The 25,375-nt window shown below is 29.7% G+C and overlaps 2 protein-coding genes across 2 annotated transcripts; both read right to left on the bottom strand.

Annotated features, from left to right (window-relative positions):
• Positions 1-9,486: 9,486 nt before the first annotated feature.
• On the bottom strand, positions 9,487-12,017 carry LOC113864440 (NAC transcription factor 56-like). The gene is made up of 4 exons (XM_027498141.1): positions 11,729-12,017; positions 11,000-11,301; positions 9,984-10,665; positions 9,487-9,886 (listed from the first exon to the last, which is right to left on the bottom strand). Exons 1-3 carry the CDS (start codon positions 11,910-11,912, stop codon positions 10,054-10,056), a joined length of 1,098 nt encoding a protein of 365 aa, XP_027353942.1. The 5' UTR covers positions 11,913-12,017; the 3' UTR covers positions 9,487-9,886; positions 9,984-10,053.
• Positions 12,018-22,680: 10,663 nt separating this feature from the next.
• LOC113866397 (NAC domain-containing protein 72-like) lies at positions 22,681-24,494 on the bottom strand. The gene is made up of 3 exons (XM_027501300.1): positions 24,203-24,494; positions 23,837-24,111; positions 22,681-23,713 (listed from the first exon to the last, which is right to left on the bottom strand). The coding sequence occupies exons 1-3, from the start codon at positions 24,381-24,383 to the stop codon at positions 23,180-23,182; spliced, it is 990 nt and encodes a 329-aa protein (XP_027357101.1). The 5' UTR covers positions 24,384-24,494; the 3' UTR covers positions 22,681-23,179.
• Positions 24,495-25,375: the final 881 nt, after the last annotated feature.

The following is a 25,375-nucleotide window of genomic DNA, read 5'->3' on the forward strand; positions in this document are numbered from 1 at the left end:
GTAGTTTTTTATTTTAGTTTTATAATAATTGTATTCGTTTTTAATCTTTATATTTAACAAAATTGTCTGGGTTTAATCCTTCACCAAAGACTAAAAGTAGATAATTTTATAATTTTTAGAAATTAAAAATAAGTAAAATTTTTACAAAAAGACAAATAAAAGATGTCATATTTTTAAAGACTAAATTCTGATAAAGCCTTCAATATTTTTCTCTAATGTCTTGTAGAATAGTATATCATAGATTGCATGTACCAAAGTCTCAGAGTAAATGTTGGGGAGACTTTATGGTCATTTTCTTCTTGCTTAAACCAACGGCGATTATAGACAATGGAGCATTTCATTCCTTACTCTTCACCATTAGAAGGCAAGATTATATTATGTTTTCATCGTTATGTATGTTCTTATTAGAGACCCATCATTAATTACTGTTACATTCAAGGTGAGTGCAAACTAAATGGATAGGGGGAAAGCGGAAGGTAGCAACATAGTGGACATTAGTTATGTCAGTGACAATCGAGTTCGTTAGTTTCAATTGATAGTTTTTTATTTGGATGACTTTGTGACAACAACATTGTGTAATTTCAAACATAATACGAAATTTATATTTTATTGATCTATTTTGTTCATTTATTTTTGGAGTGACTTAACAGAGTTATGTTTTATATATAATCCTCTTCCACGAAGATTTATTACGTGTCACTTTGGATATTGAAATGGTCTTGGAGCTGCTTAAAGCCAGCACATCAGAGTCTAGGACTGCATTGGATATATAATACCAAACACAACCCAGTTCTTCAAACCTTAGAATTTTAAATCTGACCTATATTTTACCGTATAAACAAGGGAAGGATATAAAGGAGGTAAAATACTAATAATACATGTCTAATATACCTTTTCGGATATTCTCTTTAGGCTTATCTAAGCATAAGGCACTAAAGCCTTTATTTGAGGCTTTCTAAAAATTGTAAATAAAAGTCTAAAAAAATATTAATCATTCAATAATTTATTTATTATTTAAATTAATACTATTAATTAGTATCTAAATAGTATTAAGAGTAACTATTTTTAATTAAACAATAAAGTTATCATTTTTTTTCATTAGTCTTAATTAAAACATATTTTATATTATATTTTATTGTAAATATTAGAATAAAATAAAACAAAGTCACTACCGTATGAATTGTCAAATATGTTAGTTACCAATAACAAATATAATGTTAATGAAATAATGTCAACAATTAAATGCAAAATTAATAAAATATTAGTTACAAAAATTTATTAAAAATCATAAATTTCCATGCATTTTTTTGTAATTTTAAATAAATTCAATCTAATAATTGAAAGTGTGTTAAAAAATATTCTTCAAATATTCCTCAAAAGAATGACAAATTTCTTAATCGACTTTTACAATATGTGCCAAAAATTAATCACTTTATATTACCATAAAAAAAATATACATTAAATACTTTTATAATTTAAAGATAATAAACTTTTGTTTTTATAAAAACTTTCTATTTTTGACTTCTTATCATATGCCATTGAACACACATTTTAAAAAAATACAAAGTTAAATAAAAAGCTAATACAATATTTTAACTTCATTAAGTTACTTGAAATAAAATTATATACTCCACAAGGCAACTTAAAACAAAACCATTTTAAATTTAGCTTCAAATTATGTAGCATGATATACCTTATGCCGGTTGTTCCTCATGCTGTATATATATATATAGCTCTAAGCCAGTGGTCTCTTTTGTAAAACATGGCTGCTTGTATTCTTAAATTGTGGACATTCAGAGTCTTGCTCTGCCTCTGCCTCGCTTTTCTTCTTTCCTCCACCAATGGTAATTAAGATTTGAAAAAAAAAAAAGATTCACTTAATTTTTTATAATCTTTAATAAATTTTGACTGATAATTAAGATTAAAAAAATATTTGTAGCATTTTTCTTTTTATCATATGCACCAAGGCCATCAATGGACAATGAACAATAAATAAATAATGAATAATCTTTTATGTACTAAAGATATTAATGAATATTGGACTCAAGTCATACAGCAAGTTATGGAGTCAAAATTAGGAGAGCATTATTTAATAGTCATTTGAAAGAATAATATAAAATACTATTATACATAAATAATTTTATATACACATCTAAACATGTGATTTTAATGTATTTTTTTATGTATCACGATCTCACCTAAAAGTCTGAAAGAAGAGAAAGAGTAAACATAAAAAGACTTTTTATTTTTACTTGAATTACATGGAATGAAAAATAAATTCAATTTTAAATAAATATTGAACAATCTTCAAAAATAATAAAATTATTTATTTTTGAAAGCTATTATTTAAAACTTAAATATATTTACATTTGAGAAAAATGTTAATTATAACGCTTTTATAAATTACCTGTTTTTTTTTTAAACAGATCAAAATACTTTTAAGAAAATGAAACGTGTAATTGAATGAATGGCCATTTCCTTTCCTCTGTTTAATTACTCGAGTCATCACCCACCCAAATCACTTGGCTACCCATGCACGAATCCCTATATGACAACAATTTACTTTCAATTCGCAAAAACAGAGTTTCAAAACTTTCCGTGATTTAAAGAAACTATTTTAAGAAATTAATAACCATTCATTAAAAATTATAAATGAATATTTTCTTATAATTCATTAACCATTGTCTTTTAACATTTTCTTATAATAAATCAAGATCCAAATAATAGAAGTTAATATTAAAAATTAACACATTGTTAAGATAAAATTTTGATATTAATTAAAAAAAATATAAAAATAATTATAATACTCTATTTAGTTTTTTATAATATAATATAAATTTACAATATATTATTATCTTTTATTAATGCTAATAAATTAACTTCTATACATGTTTTCTATCTATTGAGAACTAACTAATATATCAGACTTAATTATTTCATAGTTATAGAAACATTTTTTTGCATTCTTTTTAATGTAAAACACGTATTTCAATAAAAATTTATTGTTTAAATTAATTTATACATATATATATATATATACTTCAACTGCATTCAATAATTTGAAATTAACCTTACTAAATTTTAAATTATGTTATCTTTCTTTGCATATTCAGAGGTTGATATTGCTGAAGCGCTTTATGGAAGGGGAAGTGAAACATGGTCAAGGCCTTGTTTCAACTCATTCAAATGTGCTGACCAGTGCAGGGCGAGGGAGAATGCAATAGGAGGAGCTTGTCACTTTTTTGCCTGAAACTGTTACTATTCATGTTCTTAATAATAATAAATTAAGTAATGTTGTCATTATCGGTCACAGATACCAATTTCTGTATCCATTGTCATGATGTTTTAGCACTGAACAACAAAACACACAGTTGCAATTAGTTATGATTTAGGACTTTCATTGACTAAGTAATACATAACATATAAATCTTAGCTTCGTTTATCAACTTAAAACATCAAAATCGAAATCTTAGGAAAGAAAAGATAAAAGCAAACATAAATTACCATGTTGCAGCCTACGATGTGTGCGTGTATGAAATGTTTTCACGAACAGAGATTGCCCAATTGCAAGAATAAAAGTTTTGGAGAAGCATAGCAAATATTAGTAGAGAATCATCGTAAATATCACATGTACAATTATCCAACATTAATGAAACAAGATTTCCCAAAAAAAAAAAAAGAAGAAAAAGAAATCAAGCCATGGACATGTTAGAGAGCCTGCTTGGGGTAGGTTTGAAATTCAACCATCTAAGGCCAATTCGTCGTGTCGGTGGTGGAATCAGTGCTCTTTTCAAGACCTCTTTGTTACCCTGAGGCTTCTTTAGCCTCTCCTCTGCCACCACATAACAACACTGGACAGAACCGGGCCGGTTCGAGCAGGTGCAAGCCGGTCTGGACCGGGGTGACATGGCCAAATAACCATGTGTATGATGACCAGCACATAGCTCTCCCCTCTTGGACCCTGAACTCGACATCTTTGGTGGAAGCTTTGGCCTTCCTTTGGTTTGATTCTGAAGGGTAATTTGCATTTCTCTTTATTACTAAGCTATGAATGATTGAACATGAAAAAAATGGAATAACTTGGCCTAGTGGTTTGTGGAGACTTATGTGTAGGGAAAGGTGAATTAAAAAGGAAGGTTCATGAACTTGGTCTGGGTGGGGATTATGAATGGTTGACCAATTAGAAGGGTTGGCAACATGATTTGATTGGAGAATTGGAAGGGTGTGTGTGTTGTGGGAGTGAGCCAAAATGTTTGACTAGTGGTGTTTTTATTTGGGTAGTGGTAATGGGCATTTACCAGTTCAAATCTGAATTTCCAGCGTTGATGACTTTGGTTTTGAATGATATTAAAGTGGCTCCCATATTTGATATTTCTCACCTTAGACGGTTCACAAAAGGGTCGTAACTGGAACAGAGCCACCAACTTCAGCCGAGATTGAAGCATGTTATTGATGATAATTCACCTTGGATTATAGAGTAACTTCTTCATCTCGCTAGAGGGAACACCTTCAAGTAATTTTTTTAATATTACTTTTACTTTTTATATATATATTTGTATATAATAAAAAATTAATAAATAATATTTTTTTATTAAAAACTGTAGTATATAGAATTAATATATTGAATTATATTGAATTCTATAACTTTTAATAAAAAATTACTATATATATGTTATTATTATGTGTAAATTTGTATAGGTTAAAAATGTCATATAAGAATAAAAGGTTATTTTTAGATATATTAATTGTTAAAATCTTTTTATATTTTTATTTATTATAAAATTTGTGTTAATGAGATATTCACTCATTATTCACATAAATAAATATATTCATTTATTTAATATATTTCTTTCACCATTTTTGTAGAACAAGGAAAGTCTAAGCTCCCTTCCATTCACTCCCTCCTCATTTCTCCACTGTAAATATATCAAATCAAACACATTGTTAGAGTGAACATACTACAATATGCAAGATGTAAAGTAGAGACACACAAAAAAAGTCTACTTAGAAGATGGGGAGAAAGGTGGAAATGATGTATGCAAAAGTGATAAAGATGGAGATAATAAAAAGGAGATGCATGGAGAAGGAAAGAGGCACCAAGTAATAAAAAAATAGAATAGATAATTTAAGTACAACTTGTGAATACAAGACAAAGGATACATGGCTAATGCATATGTGGGAGAACTTCAGAAATAGGAAATCGAATCTTAATACAATAAAATCTTTGTATGGAGGGATTCTATACATGCAATTACAACAACCCAACGGAAGGAAGATTAATGTTGCTGTGATTCAAAGTGCAAATGATTAATTGGTTCTCAATGTTGTTTGAAAGCATGACCAAATAATCAACCCTAAAAGTGGCTAGTAAATAATCGTGTGGTTGAAATGTTTTGGAGACCCATTATATGCCTGAGAGAAGGTGTTATTCGAAACGATAGCATGTTAAATGAGTTCTTATATTACAATTGAAGAAAGCACACTAAAAAGGAGTAGATTTGACATGGGGAGAATCCCTAGTTCAATGAGATGCATTTGAGATTAAAATGAAATTAAACAATTGTGAAGTCATGTATAAAAGAAATCCATTGCCAGAGTTAAAGAAAAATTGAATGTTCTCATAATCTTATAACAAGAACTGCTAATAACATTGCATCTGAAAGAGTTATTTCCTTGATCTACACTACAGATACCATTTCGTTTTAGTCAACACCTAAGATCTCACCTAAAAGTGTGGTTGGCTCATTGTTGGGGATTTTGGGTCCGGGTAACCTGCATTGCTCAATATTTCCCTTTGGTTCGAAGGCGTTGCCACCTTTACATGCATCTTGTGGATTATACATCTCTCAGAGCACATTGATTGATATTTTTGCCCCTAAAATATTAGGTATGCATCAATTTCTTCTCAAGAAATGAATAGCATTAATTTAATTTTTCAAAGATGGCATAACATAAACTTTGACATTTAAAGAAGTTTACATTAACTCTTTCAATGGATTAAAAAAATTGACAAATGTGGTTAGTTCACTTTTTTAATTTTAAAGACATTAATTTTTTTTTGCTAATTAAAGACATTAATTTAATTCTTCAATAATAAAAAATGTCATAATTTAATCAATTTTTAGTCTTATATTTTGTGCACACACAGATTGTATTACCTTACAAAATTAAAGGATTGAATTAATGTTAATTAACTTTCAAAAGATAAAACTGATCTCATTGTCAGCCCTACCTTTGAACTGCTAAAAAATGGACTTCTATCCTTTATCATACATGATTTATACTTGTCACACTTTATTTTCTGCATACCAACATGGGTTTTGGTTATCTTATCCTTTTCTTTTTTTAGTCTCCATTAATAGAAGATAAGGATGTATATACATGGGCCAGTTTGAATCGATTTAAAAAATAAAAATTGTAAACCATCTAAAAGAAATCAATTTATTATTTTATTTTGATTTTACAATTTTCCTTTTTTTAAAAAAATAATTAGTTTGGTTCATTAAGAGCATTTAAAAAATAAACAGGAATTCTAGTTAATTGGTTTATATAATTAATCCCTTTAGATAAAATAATGTCATATTGTGCATATCATTAAAAAAAATGAAAAAAGTGAATTAATTAATTTTAAAGACAAATCTTCAAGTTCCAAATCATGAAACTCAAGACCTGAAACCAAGCATATAAAGTATTTAGTTTAATCTAAACAAGAACATATGAGACCAGGATATTATGATATGGTAGGACTTGAGTTGTGTTTTTTTCATTCAATGAGGGCTTGATTTATATATGGGTTACAACATAGGATATTAGGATATGGATCCTATTTATACGCTATTGGGGCGATGGACTATGGTGGGCTATTGCCCAGTATGAAGTTAATGGAAGAGGACTTTCTTTTTAATTTATCATATTCAGTGTTTGCAATTGGCTGAATAAAAACTCATCAATCATAGATTCTGGACTCTTATTCTAATCTTTTTCGCCATGAAAGGAACTTGCTGTTTGCTTCTTCCACCGTCAATTCAAAAACAATAAATCAAAACATTTGTTTGTTTTATAAAACACTTATCATATTTTATTATTTAAGAGTATAAATTAAAAAATTAAAAAGATACTCTTCTGGTAATTTGTAATAAAAGCTTGATTATTAATTAATCAACGTTGTTAAGATATTAGTAAAAAAAAATTCTTAATTTGACTAGCAGTTGCGCACTTATATATATTGTGGCATGAACGCAGGTAATTACGTGGGTGTTTCACTTTTCATACATTTGTATAATTCAGAGATAAGATTTGATAGACTTTTAGGGCGTTGAAAGCATCATGCGTAACTCAAAAATACCAAAAGAAATAACAGTTCAATTAATGGTTATGATTTGATTTCCAAAATGAGAAGAAGGGATGCTAAATATGATAAAGTTGATTTGTACTCTTTCCTTAGAAAGGAATGCAATTAAAGTGGTATTTGATTTGTGTGGTTTATGGATAATGATTCCTTTGGATGATAACAAGAATTAATGGTCCCTTAGAGTTGAGCCACAAAGAAAGCTAGCTAGCAACTAGTGATCATGAGATCGACTTTCATGTCTATTTCTGTGACCATTGGCCGGTGGAATACACTTAACCATCTCTTATCTCTCCCACAAAAGAAAATGACACCCATCCTCAAATATCTTCCATTCATACCTTTTTCTAATTCTAGATTAAACCAAACCTACTGTAAAAGAACAATAATCAATCTCTTATTATTCATGTTCTTCAATACATTTTTTTAAGCTCAAATTAATGTTATATGCTAATTAATGGATGGATATACTAACAATCATTAATTCATTGGTAAGCATAGCACATATATACTAATGCCTTTTGGCTTATGTAAGTATAACATTAACCTCTAACATTTTGACATCTAATTTTACCGTCAAATTATTAAGTTATTAATGTATGTTATATAATGTCTCTTTTCGTTTCTAGGATCTATACTCAACAAAGCCCTAAACACTTCATGATTTTCATTCTACTATTTGAACTTATCTGTTGCTTATTATTTTGCTATTTTATGAACTAGAAATTAATTAAATAAATCAACATATAAATAATTTAACAGTTAGATTATCAATTTTTTAATTTATAAAAAGCTATTATATTAAATTATGTTAGTTTCCATCGTGTAGCTATTGAAGCCGATATTAGTTTTAGAAAGGAAAAAAATAGGCAAACAGTAACAGAAAGCATGAAAACTAGTTCCTAAGGATCATGGAATCGTTGCATCACAATGTCACAAATCTTTCATAAAATTAAGGAGGTTTTTCTGACTGATATTCTTAAGATACTAATAAAGAAATAATATATAAAAATATATTAAAAGTTGTGTTAAAGTGTATTCGAAAAATTACCAAAAAAAGGAAAAAGAAACATATATATATCATTGTACTTTTAATAATTACTGTATTTAAAATTTTCAAAGCGCACTGGTTAATAAATATGAAATAAAAATACAAAAATTTGAATTTGACAAGTTGCATCAACATATACTTATATATAGCATAGCTCCAAAGCATGGATGGTATATGGTCCAGCAATATATAATACCATCATCTCAATTTTACAATTCGTGAAATAGCACAGTTATTGTCATTATTAATATCAAACCTTAAAAAGAAAAATTGAATTTTAACTTACAAATCTTGGAGATGATTTTTCATTGATATGATATCCTATTTTTACCAAACAGAAAATCGGATATAGAAAAGGATAATATCATCAGATGTAGAATACAAGTTATGACAAACATTTCATTTTCAAAGAATATGGTCAGTTGGGACAAACTTTAAAACCATTTATTAATTTGTGTATCACTCGAAAAAGTCTCTAACATAGAAGATTACACGCATAGATTGTTTTTTTGCTACACGACGGGCCATTGTACAGGTGAACATTATTTTTAATGAATAACATTTATCTTTCACAAAATAAAATAAATAACATTTGCTGTTGATCCATTTTTAGGGATTGAGCTTCTTTAGAATGAGCTGATGTAAAGTAAAATTTTCGTAGACATAATTAACTTTACATTAATGATAAATAGAAATTTACATTTTTACATATCTTTTCACTTTTAAAAAGTTAAATTCAAATTCTAGGATATATGATTTAAGAAAACAATAAATAAAGTAAAATAAATATGATAAATAATATGTATAATAAGAAAAAAATATTTTAAAAAATAAAATGAGTGAAATAAAATCATTACTGTATAGGTTATAAATAAATTCATTTTTTCTTAACAAACAAAATTATATTGTATGCTTTCTGCATGTATGCTTGTGTATGGATACATAAATTCTAGCTGTTTTAGATCCCTTGGAATCGATTCAGGCTAAAAGGGTAGGGATATTAACAATGCTAATCAATAGCCTTCAAGGTTCTTACATGCATAAGACGTGACACAAAATCCCTTATGTGCACGCTTAACGTCAAGACTGGCTTAGCAATATCGAGATAAATCAAATAAAAATCAGATTAGTTTCAAGATCTTTAAGAACAAGATATAGATATATAGACAAACCACAAATACAATCAATTAATATACATATTTTAAATTCTTGCATCAATATATGTAGTTCTGAAGTTTTCAATATTCTTCACTTTGTATCCTAAAGCAAAGTATAGAATGGCTGACTCTTGTTTTTTTCTTTCTCTTAATTTTTTTTTACACAAAAAGCACCCTCATTTTGTTTCTTTACACACCAACAAAAACAAGCAAATATCTCTATATCTCTATCTCTTTCAATCTTTCTATATCTATCTCTCTATCTATATAAAACTAAAAATACCATGGCCTCACGCTCTCACCTAATCACGTGGTATTGCCTGGAGCTACCTGCAAATGGTTGAAGGTAATATTGATTAGAGTACTGTATAGTGCTTTCCCTAACAAACCAAAATCTCAAAGTAAGCCATTAAAATCTTTGCCATACCTTCTTACTTTCAGTTTCTCCTTGTGCACTATAATCACCATATCATAGCCCAAAGAAACTGAAAATGGAGTTAGCCATACCAATTCATCCCTTGTATTTGAAATGGTGTTCTAAGTAGTCCATCTCCTATAGACCCCATCATTGTCTGTTGGTGCAATGAAGGTGTTTGTGGAAGCTGGTTAAGAAGAGTTGCAAAGGAGCCAGCAGTGGCATTATTCCCTTCATTCCTCACAACACTTCCATTCTCAATACTATCCAAATTGAATTGTTTGTTACATGATGATGTGCCAGCGAAATCCTCATTATTATTCATATTATTATCATTCCAATACAGTGATGAGAGTGTTCTTTTGGAGGCTGAAGTGTTCGGAGAGACAAAATTAAGAAGCTCTTCGGCCTTGGAGTTTGAGGTGCCCAACTGAGATGATATGGCACACGTTGTGCTAATCCCACCATTGCCAATAACCACCCCTTCCAACATGTTTCTGTCATTTTCCAATAATGCACTACTGTAGTTTGTGGACATTTTTGAAAGGTGAAATCTTGCATTCATGTGGCCCACATTGATAGAAGGAGGTACTTCTCCAATCATGTCATCCATGGAATCATCCTTGTCATGATCCATAGGTGACTTTTGTGTATTGCCTTTCTTGTAGATCCGGCACAGAACCCAATCATCCAGCTACACATAAACACATCTTGATTCCATAAACAAAACACACAGTGCAAAAGCAAATTTACAATAAAACAATTCTTAATTGCTTCAACAAGGTGCCTAGTTATAGACACAATTGATTAAAATTTGAAAATAATATTAAATTAACTTCAATATTAGTTTCAAAATGGGTTTTATTATTATTATTATTTTAATATATCCTTACTTTTAATTGGTTGTGTATTTTATGCAAGAACCGATGAATGAGGAGAACACCAAGTGGGCTGAAAAAGTGATATATGCATGATATGCTTAAAAGTGAAGCAGAACAAAGCAAGCTTCTACATGAAAAATGGTTTACCCTTAGGGAGTTTTTCTTGTGGCTCAAGTCACACCCAGGAGGCTTATTGTTAGGTTTGTTATCAGCAAGACGATACTCATGCATGATCCAATCGGTCTTAACCCCTCTTGGTGGCTTCCCTCCATAGAAAACCAAAGATTTTTTCACCCCAACCTTCTGAGTTCCACTACACACAGGCTTATCAGTCCCTGTGGCCTTCCAATACCCTGAAGTTGCAGCCCTGTTTGGCCTCGCACCATTCGGGTACTTCCTGTCCCTTGGGCTAAAAAAGTACCACTCTTCCTCCCCAAACGATGCCTTAGCTGCATAACCCAAGCAAACAATAAAAACAGCTTCAAACCCATTTCATTTTTCATCGTAAGGTTTCGAATTACAGTCACAAAACAAATTATAAAAATTTTCAAAATCGTAATATTACAAAAATTAACAAAAAAATGTGGTTAATGTAATCATGGTACAGATCTTTAAAATCATAATATTATTAGTTGTAAATTGGAATTCAATTTTTGTAAAAAAAAATTGAATTCAGTGCAGTTTTAAAAAATTAATTAGTACCGTGGAATGTAAATACTGAAACTTTATGTTTATAAAAGTTAAATATAATTTAATATGAATTATCGGATGAAGATTAAACGTTACACATTCTTCGACTACACCAATTGCATCGTTTTTTTATTTATTATAATGAATCTAAATTGCTATAATCTTAGTGGGTGAAGTTGGACAAACCTGGTAACTCCCAGGGATCAAACTTGTAGAGATCAACCTCAGCGATGATGGAAACAGGAAGAGGAGCAGAGGCAACCTTTTTCTTGAGGTAATGAACGACAAGTTCCTCATCTGTGGGATGGAACCGAAACCCTGGTGGCAGGTTGGGTTGTTGTGAACCCGTGGATGAGTCGGTGCTCACCATAGTTTCCAAGGTTCTTCACTGAGTTGGGTTCCAATGGTTGTGGTTTTGGCTTCACACAAGAAGAGAACACACATCCTTCACTTCCAACGTTGTATACTTTTATTTACCGTCCAAAGTCAAGGTCCCATGGTCTTATATGCCTCCGAGATGGAAATTATCCCCTACACACGCCTCCATTGTACATCATGCACGTGAAATTGCCACTCATTGGTTGATTTCATGTCTCATCAGATGAACTGGGGCAGATTAATCTTTTCACTAATTAGGGTGTCTGAGGTTTAAGTTAATTAATAAATTCAAAATAATGAAATAAATAAAATTAATTTTAGTGCATCTATCAATTAACCATTTTATATATTATAAAAATCAATAATTCTTGTCAAGATAATAATTCATGGAAGACTTTAACCGTTTATTAAAAATTAAATGTTAATATTAATACATGTATAAATCGGACAGGCCATTTGTCGAGAATTGCTCAACTTACCAGATAGAAGAACAACCTAAAAAATTAATGGAATAAAAAATTAGCTAAAATTAGATAAAGGCAGTGCTAAGAAACAGTTTTGAATCGATTCTTTTAAAAGAAATTTATATATCTTAAATTAACCAAAAACTCAAACAGAATATTAGTATATTGAATTACTCATTATAAAATTTAACACAACGTTTAATTCAACACAAGGTTTATGCATTACAAAATAACAAAATGACGTTTTTATTGATTTAACAATGGGTGTGATGAATCTTGAAACATTAATAAGAATATGATAAAAAATAAAAGTGAGTTAGAATTAATAAATATAATTGGATAGATCTTGCTTTAAATTAATGCACCTAAAAATCCTTTGAGGTGGTTTAGGAAAAGGACTGGGGGGTGGAAAAGAAAGAGTTGGGTGGTAACTGATGATTACGCGAACTGGAACTTTAGCCGTTGAGAAGGCGACACGTAAGATTCGAGAGCACGAAGGGTTGACACGTGCGTGGGACCACAGTGACAGTGCCATTTTGCCCTTTTTATTTTGTTATGAGTATAAGTGATTAAGATGTGATTGATATTAATTTAATTTGTTTTATGTGATGAAACAAAACAAGTGTAGAACGACGGAAAGATAAGTGTGGGGACAAAGCTTTTCCACACTTTCTGCTTTTGTTGCGCAAATAGCACCACCAACGCCAACATCAACCATTGTATCAAGAAAAATTACCATCACAGATGCTAAACCATAGAGTGAGCCCCACTTTCATTTTCTTTTATTTTATGCTCACTTTGAACTATGTGGAATGAATGGTATATGGTATTGTTGATATAGAGACATTATCTAATCCATGAAATACAATGCTGGGATTGCTCCCATGCATGCATTTGACCGATAGATGGTGTGAAATGAAACCCAATGGAGGCTACAAAAATCTTTCATAAATGGGTCCAAATGCTTATTGGTGATCGACAAGAGGGTCCCATCAGGAATCACTCACTGTACCCCATCACTTCACACCAGGTATACCTACAAAACCCTACACACCATAATCATCTTTTTTATTTTATATTCATTTAAGTGTTTTCTAAATTTTTAAAAATGAAAATACATACTTGATATTTCAAAATCGTCTCTGTTAAACTGGTTAAATGAACATCCAGTGACTTGACTAGTCCGAACCTTGTATAACATCGAATGTCTTTCAGAACCACGTGGCTCCGGTCAAACACAACTAAATATGATGTTTGTGCATGTTATGTTATGATATACACTGCTCATCTCACCCAATTAAATAATGTTCATTTAATATGCTGTTCCAGCCATTGTTGGAGAATCAAGTCTATGCTTCTCTTTTTTTGGGCTTTTGTACGAATAATGCAGTTTTCTTAATTTCTTTCAGAGATTATAATTTTTAATTAATATTTTACTGAACAATGTTTTCGAAGCATTCGTTAATAGAACCCACCATTTCATCATACATGCAATTGAAAATGTTAATTGACACATGTTTCTTCAGTGAGCTTCTGGAAATGTTGCATTTAAGTGTAACTTAAACTTCAATATGGGCCCTCAAAATGATAATGTTGCATTTCATCGATCTCATGTTGTTAGAAACAATGGGAAAGGATGTAGAAAATGCTTTATCATCTTTCGTTTTTTTTTTTTTTTTACTCATTTACAAAAGTCATTTCTATTTATTTTTTTACTTTTTAAAATTAAAATAACATTAATTAGAAACATTTCAATTATACGCTTATAGCATCGATATTTCCAACTATTTTAAAAAACAAGGACATCAAATTTATTTTTAATTCATTTATTACGATTCTAAAAGAACAAATAAAAATGAACGGTAATAATTATGCGTGATTGACATTTATCTTTCATTTACAAATATATTAATTGGTTCATTAATTATTAATACATAAATTATTTTAAAAAAATCTACATGACAACAAAGATCTTCTTTTAATTTCACATTTTTGCTTTGGACATGGTTCTCAATAAATAAATAAAGTTTACATAATTTTATAATTCTTAAAAGAAATTTATGCTTCATTAAATAATTTTGTTTTAATGTAAAACATACTTTTCAAAATACAAACATATGTCAATTAATATTTGACTTGTATGATGAGTTTTTGTATACTTGATCTATTCAAGAAAATTTGTTAAATGAAAATATATTTTATAACATTAACATATCTTGAATGTAAGCTAGAATGAAGCATTAACAACGGATACGCTAGTTGCATGTGTAAAATGAAACTAAAACGAAGATGTACTAAGGTTACAACTTACATGTGCTACTTTCTTGTAGATATGACCAATGGTGGGTGTCACCTATTATTATGCTTCAAAATTATCAAAGGTAAATCCATTTTAATAATAGATATCGAAGAGACTATTAACCTTTAGTACTGGCTTAAAAATATCCTCAACATATAAAAAAAATTTGAAAAATAAATATGTTTGGACATTTAAAATTTTGCACAAAATTATAAAAATATTGATATTTCAAAATTTATAACATATTATTTAATTTCATAATATATCATTTATCTATTATATTAATTAATATTTTATTTATTTATTATCTTTTATCAATACACATTAATTAAGACCTTATTCATCACATGTTACATGCAAAAAGAGGGGGCTAACAAAATTTAATTTGCATGAGACAATGGTTAAAGTAAAAAGTGATTATTTATAAAGTGTATCTTAACAAGAGCAAGAGTAATATCTTGATTTTCCATCAGCTAATATTCAATGTAAAGGGACGAATAAAAATAGATTCTTGAGAAAGTAAAAGATTTTGTTTTTTCTCTTTAATTCCGAAACAAGAAATGGTGATGAATTGATTTATCCCATTTTTACGTTGGATATCTGTTCATACCTCACAGATATCTTCATCCAAGATTCTCCAGCACGTGTTGGATTTTACTTGTCTTTTTTGGTTCACCCTAGGGAATATTTTCTTCGGCCACGAAATTATTATGGTCTTTATGCAGTATCCATAAGGAAACCATGTTTACTTTAACACCTTGTCTTCTGGAAAAGACATTAATCTTCGCCAATAATTTAAAGATAAAATAAATAAATAATAAAAAATTCACCCATGCTACATAAGTATATGTTGCAAATGATTTTTTCTCCTTCCCTTTTTATGCAGACTATGCAGTGTTTGCTTTTGAAATTAGGTCTAGACTTTATGTTTGGCTTGATTTTTCTTGAGTCTAGATCCTCTCTTTCCTCTCTATTTTTACACATATTATATATATTTTTTAATCCCTCTCTATCATTTCATCTTTCTTTTTAAAATTTCTCTTAGTTATAAAAATATATTACATAAATAGAATTTCTCAATAAAAAATAATAACAAAGTGCACCTATAGAAAAGCTGCCAGAAGGTATGTGAATGGAGTAAAAGCTTAATGGGATTTGCACCACCTTGTATGCTTTTCCTGACCTTTCCCTCTCACTAATTCCACTGATAATCTTCATAGATGGCCCTTTTTAATTACTAAAGTGCTCGAGTCTTCAACACGTTACCTTCCTATTTTGAATTACCCATACACAGACTTTTTCTCATAAAACCTTTTCCTTTTCTCATTCTGTTACCTTTTTCCACAGTTTGTTTTTGTTTGGGAGGGCTAAGAGCACGTTGCTTAATTATATACTCTTAATTATTAAATTAAATTTAGTAAAAATTATAAATAAAAATCACTAACTTAAAAAAACTTTACATGATTTCTATATTTTTATAATTAACTTTAATTAATAATAAAAATAATTTAAAAGGGTGCATTACAAAATATATTACTTTCTTTTTTAATCTAGAATCAACTCATAATTAACCACCACAGAGCATGAGGATCAACTAATAGAAGAGTTTCAATTTAACATATGTTCTTGAATTCAAGTTCAAGTGAATTTAATTATGTTAAACATTCAAAGAAAGAACTTTCATTGTTCATAATTTATGATTTGTTTCTAACAAAATTGCTTTCAGCAAAAGAAAAATATCTGTGATCTAGTCCAAAAACTTTATGTCAAACCTTCTTGGATAATGCCACCAAAAGTAAGCCTAATTTCCTCCTCCACTCAGGAGCGTTGAGCATGACCCCTTCATGTGTAACTGAGGCCTCTGATTATTCAGTTGACTTTGCTGCGTTATCTATCCTTCTCAGGTAACCATAAGTTTGGCAACTTAGAGAAGATTCTACGGCAATCCAAAGTTATTTGGAAAACTATCTCTGCATAAGTTACATTAACTACACTTACAAAAAATAAAGAATGAAAGATTAACCCACCTCTCAATTATCAAATCATGATTTTTGTTAATCTAATCATCGTCACGATGCAGAAAAAAAAGGGGATGAAAACTATATTGGTTTGGCGTTTCAAAGAAGATAATTTGTAACATGGGGAGAACCCATCCTTGAATTTATTCTTTATAACATTCTTAATTATGATTTTAAATTGTGATTTACGACTGCAATTACAGGCAACATACTATTGTTCACGGTTTGGACTATTCCACAGTTAATTCAATCTAATGCAACCTAATAATTATGTATGTCATTGAAGTATCTTTAATATTTTAATTTAGTAAAAAAATTGACTAAAACAATGTAGCATAATTATTGAAATTTGAGAATGTGTGGAATCTAAAAGTGTAGAAATTAAGAGAGTTAGACTTTAAATATGAGTGAGTTATATATCTAAAAAGTTTAGCAAAATTTTAGACGCTTCTATTTTCTATAATATGGTTTTGTGTTTTAAGTTTATGTCTTTCATATTTTTATATATATTTTTCTTAGATCAAGCTTAGAAATCATATTATAATTTGAGTAGTACCTACTCCAAAAATGTAAGAAGAGATGAACTTTAAATTTGACAGTTTATTTGTTATTATTATTATTTTTTTGACAATTTTACTTGTATATTCTTTAACTTGTTATTAACACACTATTATAAAATTGTATTTATCCAACATAACTTCAATTTAAAATATTGATTCATATATATATATATATATGCATCCTTACGATATATACCTAAAATTTAGTTAAACTTGATATGATCCTGTTTTACTTACGTGATGCGATCAGTTACATACAGCATGTGAGTATTGGTGATGCAAGCTTTGTCTTTGTCATTTGAGTGTGATCGAATGCAAGCTTAGTGCATAAGGTAATGTTTGCAGTTAATTTAAATAAAAAGAATGTAATAGCCACAAGCATGTGATGTGGATGAATTGAAAAGTATATTAAACAAAAGCAAACTGTGGAAGAGAACTTCATTCTTACGTTCATCTCTATTCAAAAGTTGAGGTGGCATTTCTTGTGCTTCCACTGCCAAATATAGATAAGAAATGTGTGGCTAAATAAAAATAAAATAAATAATATTTAAGCCCACAACATGTTACACAAGTGTGATAAATTAGAATTCTAAATTTGTTCACATTTAATTTATTTTCCTTTATTTGATAAAGATTTTAATTTCTCAATGTTGAAGATAATTCAATTTTTTCAATATATATATATATATATATTGTAAAAAGCCAAGAGGAGTCCCAGGGTAGAAAGCCACCCTCTTTTCTGTGGAATTCTGTTTTTTTTTTCATTTAAAAGCAATGGGCTGAGGATGTTAGCCCAAGTTTTTCTTACCATGCATATAAATCAAGATTGGTCAGTTTAGTCCCCAGTGTCATTTTATTTTGTTGTTCGGTTTATTGGGTTTTTAAGGTTTGGCTTTATTTAATCTTTTCCAAGCTAGTTGGTATTGGAAAATTTTCTAACTAGCTTTATAAAAATATGTCGAAGAAGAGAAAAGGGGCGCATAAAAAGAATGAAATTAAAAAATTAGATAAAGTAGCAGAAGTAGGAGTTATTTTCCTCCAAATTTTTAAAATATGAAGGTGATAAAAATACTAAATTTTTAAAGATGCTAGACACTTGGGTGTGTTTAGCAAAATTAGTGGATAAATTAAGTAACAGCTAAAAATCTAACTGAAAAATTAAAGTTAAATACTATAGATGACAAGAAAAACTTATAAAGTGTAGACCAAAATTGCAATAGAAAATTTAAATTAGTTGAATAATTTAAATTATAATAATAACTTAAAGATAAAGTTTAAGTATTTTAAGGTGAAGTGAAGTTACTTTATTACAAAACTAAATATCAAAGTCTAGACCAAAATTCTTCCAAAAGTTAGATTCAAAGCTTTGAGAAATAAACTAAGTTTCTTCTAAACATTTACAATTATCGTTTAATGATTGATAATTAAAATGTTGCTTTTATCATCAACATCCACAGCATAAATTATATGTTTTTTTTTATATATAAATTATAAAATTTTAATATACAACACTATATGAATAAATGAGGGAAAGTAACCTTCATCTGGTGCAAAAGAATCAAAGGTGGCTTTATTATTAGGCGTGTTTTATACTTTGGTACTCTGATTGAAAGAAAGGGATGTTTAGCGCTCTATCATTTGCTACTTTTGCTGTTTTGCATAACCTTTACAAGAACACCGCCCAAAAGACCAAAAGTTTAACTAAAAATCTATACAATCATAAGCCTCATAATTACTTTAGTTCATATGTTTGTGACAAGATAATCAATATTATTGTAAAGTTTTATTATATATTCTAACCCTAACTTTTAATATATTATTAACAATATTTTCAATAACCTTTGAAGAAATCCTGATCCCCTACAGAATTACCATAAATCAAGCACGTTTAGAGTAAGACATAACGCATAATAGAATAAATCTAAGTACAATAAATTTATAGATTTTAATAGATAGTTGCATGAACAGCTCTATGGTTATCTGTTTTATTTTGCTGATCAGAAGCATATACGCATAGTACTAGTTTCTGAAAGATACTTGACCATATCCAAAGGCATTAATGTTATGCTAGTCAATGGTGGTATGTAAAGTTTGAGAGCGACCACTATTCCCTAATTAAACTTTGTAACATTGTCATAACGTACACTTCCTTTGTCTTAAATCATTTCTTCCACAAACTTAATCTTTAGAAAAAGAATTTCTTGGACCTGAAACGTGTAACAATGGATGATATCTAATTCTCAATCACTTACTCATAAAAGATTTAATATTATATCATTAATTAATTCTTTTAAAAGTTTAAATTTTATTAATAATTTATGGTGAAAAATTAATAAATGAAAACTCATAATTTATTTTATTTTCTATTACAATTTTAACATCCTTTATAAGTTATACATCACTTTAGACTTCGAACCAATCCCAAAAAACTCAAATAAATAAATAAAATCTGACTAATTCCGTTATTTCAATAAATTTTATAATTAAATTTGAACTAAACCAATAATCCGATCATCTTTAATTTGAGTAGCAATTCCATATTTAAAAATTTTATGACCTGTTACTTGAATCAATCAATCAATCTAATCTGTCTTTATTTTTGTTTCTCTTTCGTATATGTATTACACGATACCGTTTCAACTAAAGAGATAGCAATCCAAACCAATCAATTTAAATAACTTCTTTAATTTAATTTTATTTTGTACTTAGATGGACAATACAACATTGTTTAAGTTAAAAAGAATGATCATTAAATTCAATCAACATAAACCTTTTCTATTACTTATAATGTACATTAAACTTGAAGAATTGAAGCAAACTAACATAGTCTTAACTAGATTAGTTCATTTCAAGTTTTGTAAGCGAAAAAATCTGCAAAATTAAACTAAAAAATAAATCAATTTGATCCGTGAACACCCTTACCCGTTCATTATCAATAGTATTCATGTTGAGTTATATATATAAATGGTTCCAAAATTTGTGGATGACAGAGACCTGAATTGTTCTAAATTGCTGCATAGATATAGAGAGGATTCATTCAAATTATAACTTGTGGGTGTGATTCAATTACCATACAATTGTAACAAATGATTAAGATAGTGAGGGAAAATAATAAAAGATGATGATTATCCATGCCATGAACCAACCCGATGATTTATAAAGCTGAAAAGGAAGTACACCGTATACGTGTCTATGCGTGTATGTTTGCACGAATTCCATGCTTAAAAAAATCTAAACTTGCACGTTTGAAACTTCTAACTGGGAGAAGCAAAAGAACAACCTCATAAAATGCAAAGGGGCATAGAGATGAATGGGCCTCCAAAAATTAAAAAGGTAACAAATAAGACAGAATAGTGATTGAAATATGAAAGGCCATGAAACAACAAAAGGGGTTTTTGGTCAAAGGATTCATCATTTATGCCCCGAAAAAATTAAGAAAAGAGACAAAAAGATGTCACGTTGCAAACACGTGCAAGAAACGAATCCAAGAATATTGACAGCTTCAATTCGACAAATAACAAAATGAATCATTTAAGAATAAGGGCCAACATTTAAAAAAGAAAAACTTTTTATATCTATATTTGAAGATATATAATAAAAAATTAGAAGTAATAAATTTTATTAAAGATTATATATTAACATTTTGTTGAATGATCTTTGCATGAGTTAGAAAAAATAATATTAAATAATACATACAAAATAGGTATTTATATTTAATAATGTAAATTAAAAAATAATGTTATTTGTTTGTTATTAAAAAGAATACTGGATCGCGGGAATAGCATCTATGAATGAATCAAAGGCACAATATCTGACTGGCCAATAAAAAACGATGAAGTTGAGTTTAAGTTCAAGTTTGATTTGAAAATGGGTCAATGTTGAAAATTCAAACTCACATCTATAGAATCAGAAACCTAGGACAAAGTTGATACTATGTGCATGTGGTTCTGCTTTAAACTGTTGGCTTATTCCCTTTCACACGTTCACACCCACCTTTTGGTTCATAAAAGCATTGGATGGTACTGAGGAGAAGTGGGATGCTACCCGTCTACAGCAAATTCAATCATTCTCTACTTAGTAAGCAAGATAAGATGCTTACATCATTAGTCCTTTGTTGTTCATTTCTTGTCATGCACTTATAATGGCCTAAACTTTTGTTTAATGAATTTCATTTTTTAATTCTAGTTTAAATTATCTTTTTGATTCTAGTTTTGAAAGAAAAACATGTCATTATGTAATGTACTTACTAAAAAGATTGTCATTTCTTAGATACTCAAATTGTCTTTGTTAATATATTTTTTCCTATTATCTAAATATTGCGGATTTGTATTCAAAATAAATAGTATTATATTAATATTTAAGTATCAATATACTATTAATATTGTTTTCTAGTATAATATACGATAAATGTTATCATACACGCACATTTTTTACATTAATAAGTTAAATTTTATTAAAGATTATTCTAATATTAAACCATTAGTTAATGTTATTTTTCTTTATACTGGAAGGATTTGATTCTTTTGAAATGAAGGAATAGAGGATAAATTTAATTACAGCTATCAATTAGACAATTTTGATAAAATTATTGATCAGGTGAACAAATAAATGTAACGTGATACAATTAATTAAAAAGTATAGTTTGTGTATGATTTTTTTTATATAGAAAGAACAAAATGATGAAATTTTATCTGTTTTTTATTCACTTTGTTGACTTGAAGTTAAGTATCATTAGTCATAAACCCCAGAAAACGGCTATGTACTTTTATGTCTTCGACATGGGAAAATTGATGACCATATAATCTATTGTATTAGTTAATAGTGGAGACAGGTCACATTTAACAATGGGATAAGTCTGACAATTTTATTAAACACTGGACGTAAATAAGGATGTTTATGAATCAATTTTTATAGTTCAGCGATAAATTTTGACTATCAAGATTGAATTGAAAGCAACGATGATTAAGTGTTGATCTCTTGTAGTAAGTTTTATGAGGGGTGATAATAAAAGGATCAATAGCTTCTAAAATAGGTAGTATTAATTTATTTCCCTTTCGAAGTAGCTTCTAAAATATGAATTCTTCCAAGAAAGGACACTTTCCTATCATCAATTTTACTGATATTTAAACAATGATCCCTGTCTTATTGTATAAGCAAATGAATAATCATTTTAAATAATTGAATCGTATCCCTTATTTGCTTTTTCTTTCAGATAATAAATAAAGTTGCATTGTTTTCTATCGTGAAAGTAGTAATGCTATCCACTGAGGACTTATATTGATGCCGGTTAGCATATATGACAATAATATATTATGTTTCCATATTTAATTGTGAATATTTGTTTCCTTGAATTAGATAATAATATATTTGTTTATTAGAAAAAGGTTGATCATGTCAAAAGTGAATTTGTCTCAATATAAATAAAGTTAAAACAAATCATCGAAGTCCATCAATTTCACATATTAAACGGGGATTCATTTTACATGTGGATTTCACTTTTCACATTTGGTGAGGCAATACAACTTTACAACAAATGTTTACTATACTTTTCATTACATGTTAATAAGGTTGTTGCCCAAACGCTATGGAAAATCAGTGATAAAAATATCTAAACCAAACTTTAATTTGGAAAGCATTGGTAATGCTTTCAAGTACAACGTGATTCATGAGGCCAAGTGTGGCAGCTTCAGCCAAATAAGGTCATGCAAACAAAATTAATTTTCAGAATGAGTGGTTCAAAGCACCAATGCCCACATTCTCAATATGCATATCGATTCAATGAATGTGTCCACCTCCATGCCTAGCCGAAAAGCAAGACCAAAATTGCAATTTTCCCTTTCCACTTTTGCCACCAATATCCCAAACCATACAATGGCCAAAGAATCTAAATTATTTACACAATCACACTTTCATATCCTTCACTCTCTTAACCCGAACCCTACATGTTGACCTGGGTACCCGAACCCAAACGGGTCCCCGGAGGAGCCCATTAATAACCGATTCGGATTCTGTTGAAAACACCCATTGCCCTGAGCCCTCACGCCACTCTGAACCTCCTCCTCCATTGACCCCACCGTGAAATCCACGTGGCCAAACGGTGGCACGGAAGGGACGAAAAAGTCATTGCAATCATAATTCACCATCCCTTGGGTTTGACAACCCGACGCAAACTCCGAGTTCAAATCTGTCGGGTTGCCCCAATCCGCAAAAATCCCGGTTCCCATGTTGAGGAAACCGAGCTTTTCATCATGCTGCAGCGTTCTGAGCGAGTTCACGCGAGGCAGCGCTAAACTCCGGTCATCGATTTCCGGCAAGGATTCGAGCATGTCCTCTACGTGGGACGATGAAGAAGGCGATGATCCATTGCTGCATTCTTTACCCCAAAAGCTTAGCTCAGTTTTCTGCGAACTCGAATTCTTCTTATATATACGACACAGAACCCAATCATCCAACTGCATCACACAACAACAGACAACATCGAATTAATAAAAAAAACCATAACATAAATATAAGACTCATGCAATTCTAAGATTAAGATGTCATTATGTTTACAATTGCGGTTGTGAATTGTGTACCTTGGTGGTTCCGATGTTGTTTTTTCTAGAAGAGTCAAGAAGGCGATACTCGTGCATGATCCAATTGGTTTTGGAGCCTTTGGGTGCTTTGCCAATGTAGAAAACAAGTGCTTTTTTTATGCCAACTTTTCTACCTTCGGTGGTGATGATTTTGTCAGTTCCGGTGGCTTTCCAATACCCTGAGCCTGCAACTCTATTAGGCCGTGATCCATTTGGGTACTTTCTATCTCTTGGGCTGAAAAAGTACCACTCTTTCTCCCCAAAAACCGCCTTGCCTACACAACCATAACCACATTCAATTCAAACCGAAAACATATATTTATATATAATTGAATTTAATTAATTATAAATCGTTAAATTAATTACCTGGAAGAACCCATGGATCGAACTTGTACAGGTCAACTTCAGCAATAATTGGTAGAGAAAAATGGTGCCCAGCAACCTTGCGGCAAAGGTACTGAACCAAAAGCTCCTCATCGGTGGGGTAAAATCTAAACCCAGGAGGTAAACTCAATTGTGAAAGTGGGTCTCTCTCTGGAACTCCCATTTTGCTTGGACTAATATCAAACGAACGAATCACGATTACGATGAACAAGTGAAGAGCAGAAAGAACAATAAAAAACAATGTTTTTCTTTGCCTTCGTCTTTGTCTTTTTTTTTCTTCAATAAACTAAGGAGGTGGCGATATTTATATAGCGACAGAGGTCGAAATTTGAGACGTAATCTTTGTCGACTTTGAGTTTGGGCCTCTGAGAATGTGCCACGTCGCAGCTTCGAAAATATTATTATTATGCGGACAACCTTATCTACTTCTCGTACGGTTCGTGGGCTCCTGCGGATTCGGTTCAGTGTATACTACTACTGTTCACAAGCCACACAAAAGAAACCTTCGAATATACTTCTGGTGATAAACTTTAATAAAATAACGTGGCACATTAATATATTTGAAAAAGCACAAATTTATCTTATTATATCAGACATTAAGTATATAGCTTAAAAAATTATTTTAAAATGTACTGCATTGTTATATTAATAAAATCAAAATTTCAAAGTCATATTATAAATTCTTCGAATTTTAATTAAAATAAAAATTCTACTGTAACAATGCTGTCCTGGGAATAAATCTGATGCGCAGAAAGAATATAATCAGTATAGATGATTCTTCAAAGTTTGAAGCCTAATAAGTTATTTATTTATTTAAAAAAGAAATGTATATATGGCATTGAGATAAGGCAAACACGTGTCCGGTTAATAAGAATGTAGGAAAGATATTGGTTTCTATAATTTCAGCGCATATCATTTTTCACGTGTGCTTTTCTCAAATGGCGGTGAACGCGTCCAAGAGAGAAATTGTTTTGGGTCAGTGGAAAATTTCAAAATAAATTATCTTAACAATCACTACTAGTAATATTTATTTCAATATTTTTGAAAAATGAAAATTACTAAAAATTATTATTCAATAAAATTTCAATCATATTATGAATTTCTTTAAGATTTTTGAGTGCATAATTAAAGAATCAGCATCATTTGAGTCAAATA

The sequence above is a fragment of the Abrus precatorius genome, unplaced genomic scaffold (genome assembly GCF_003935025.1).
Source record: "Abrus precatorius isolate BTA unplaced genomic scaffold, Abrus_2018 Scaffold4, whole genome shotgun sequence".
Classification (NCBI taxonomy): Eukaryota; Viridiplantae; Streptophyta; class Magnoliopsida; order Fabales; family Fabaceae; genus Abrus; species Abrus precatorius.

Excerpts from the sequence above, each read along its gene's own strand:
- LOC113864440 (XM_027498141.1), bottom strand. The coding sequence starts at position 11,912 with ATGGTGAGCACCGACTCATCCACGGGTTCACAACAACCCAACCTGCCA. Across the intron at positions 11,302-11,728 it reads TGATCCCTGGGAGTTACCAG|CTAAGGCATCGTTTGGGGAG; the intron begins GTTTGTCCAACT and ends TGGGTTATGCAG. Across the intron at positions 10,666-10,999 it reads ACAAGAAAAACTCCCTAAGG|CTGGATGATTGGGTTCTGTG; the intron begins GTAAACCATTTT and ends GTTTATGTGTAG.
- LOC113866397 (XM_027501300.1), bottom strand. The coding sequence starts at position 24,383 with ATGGGAGTTCCAGAGAGAGACCCACTTTCACAATTGAGTTTACCTCCT. Across the intron at positions 24,112-24,202 it reads CGATCCATGGGTTCTTCCAG|GCAAGGCGGTTTTTGGGGAG; the intron begins GTAATTAATTTA and ends ATGGTTGTGTAG. Across the intron at positions 23,714-23,836 it reads ACAACATCGGAACCACCAAG|TTGGATGATTGGGTTCTGTG; the intron begins GTACACAATTCA and ends TGTGTGATGCAG.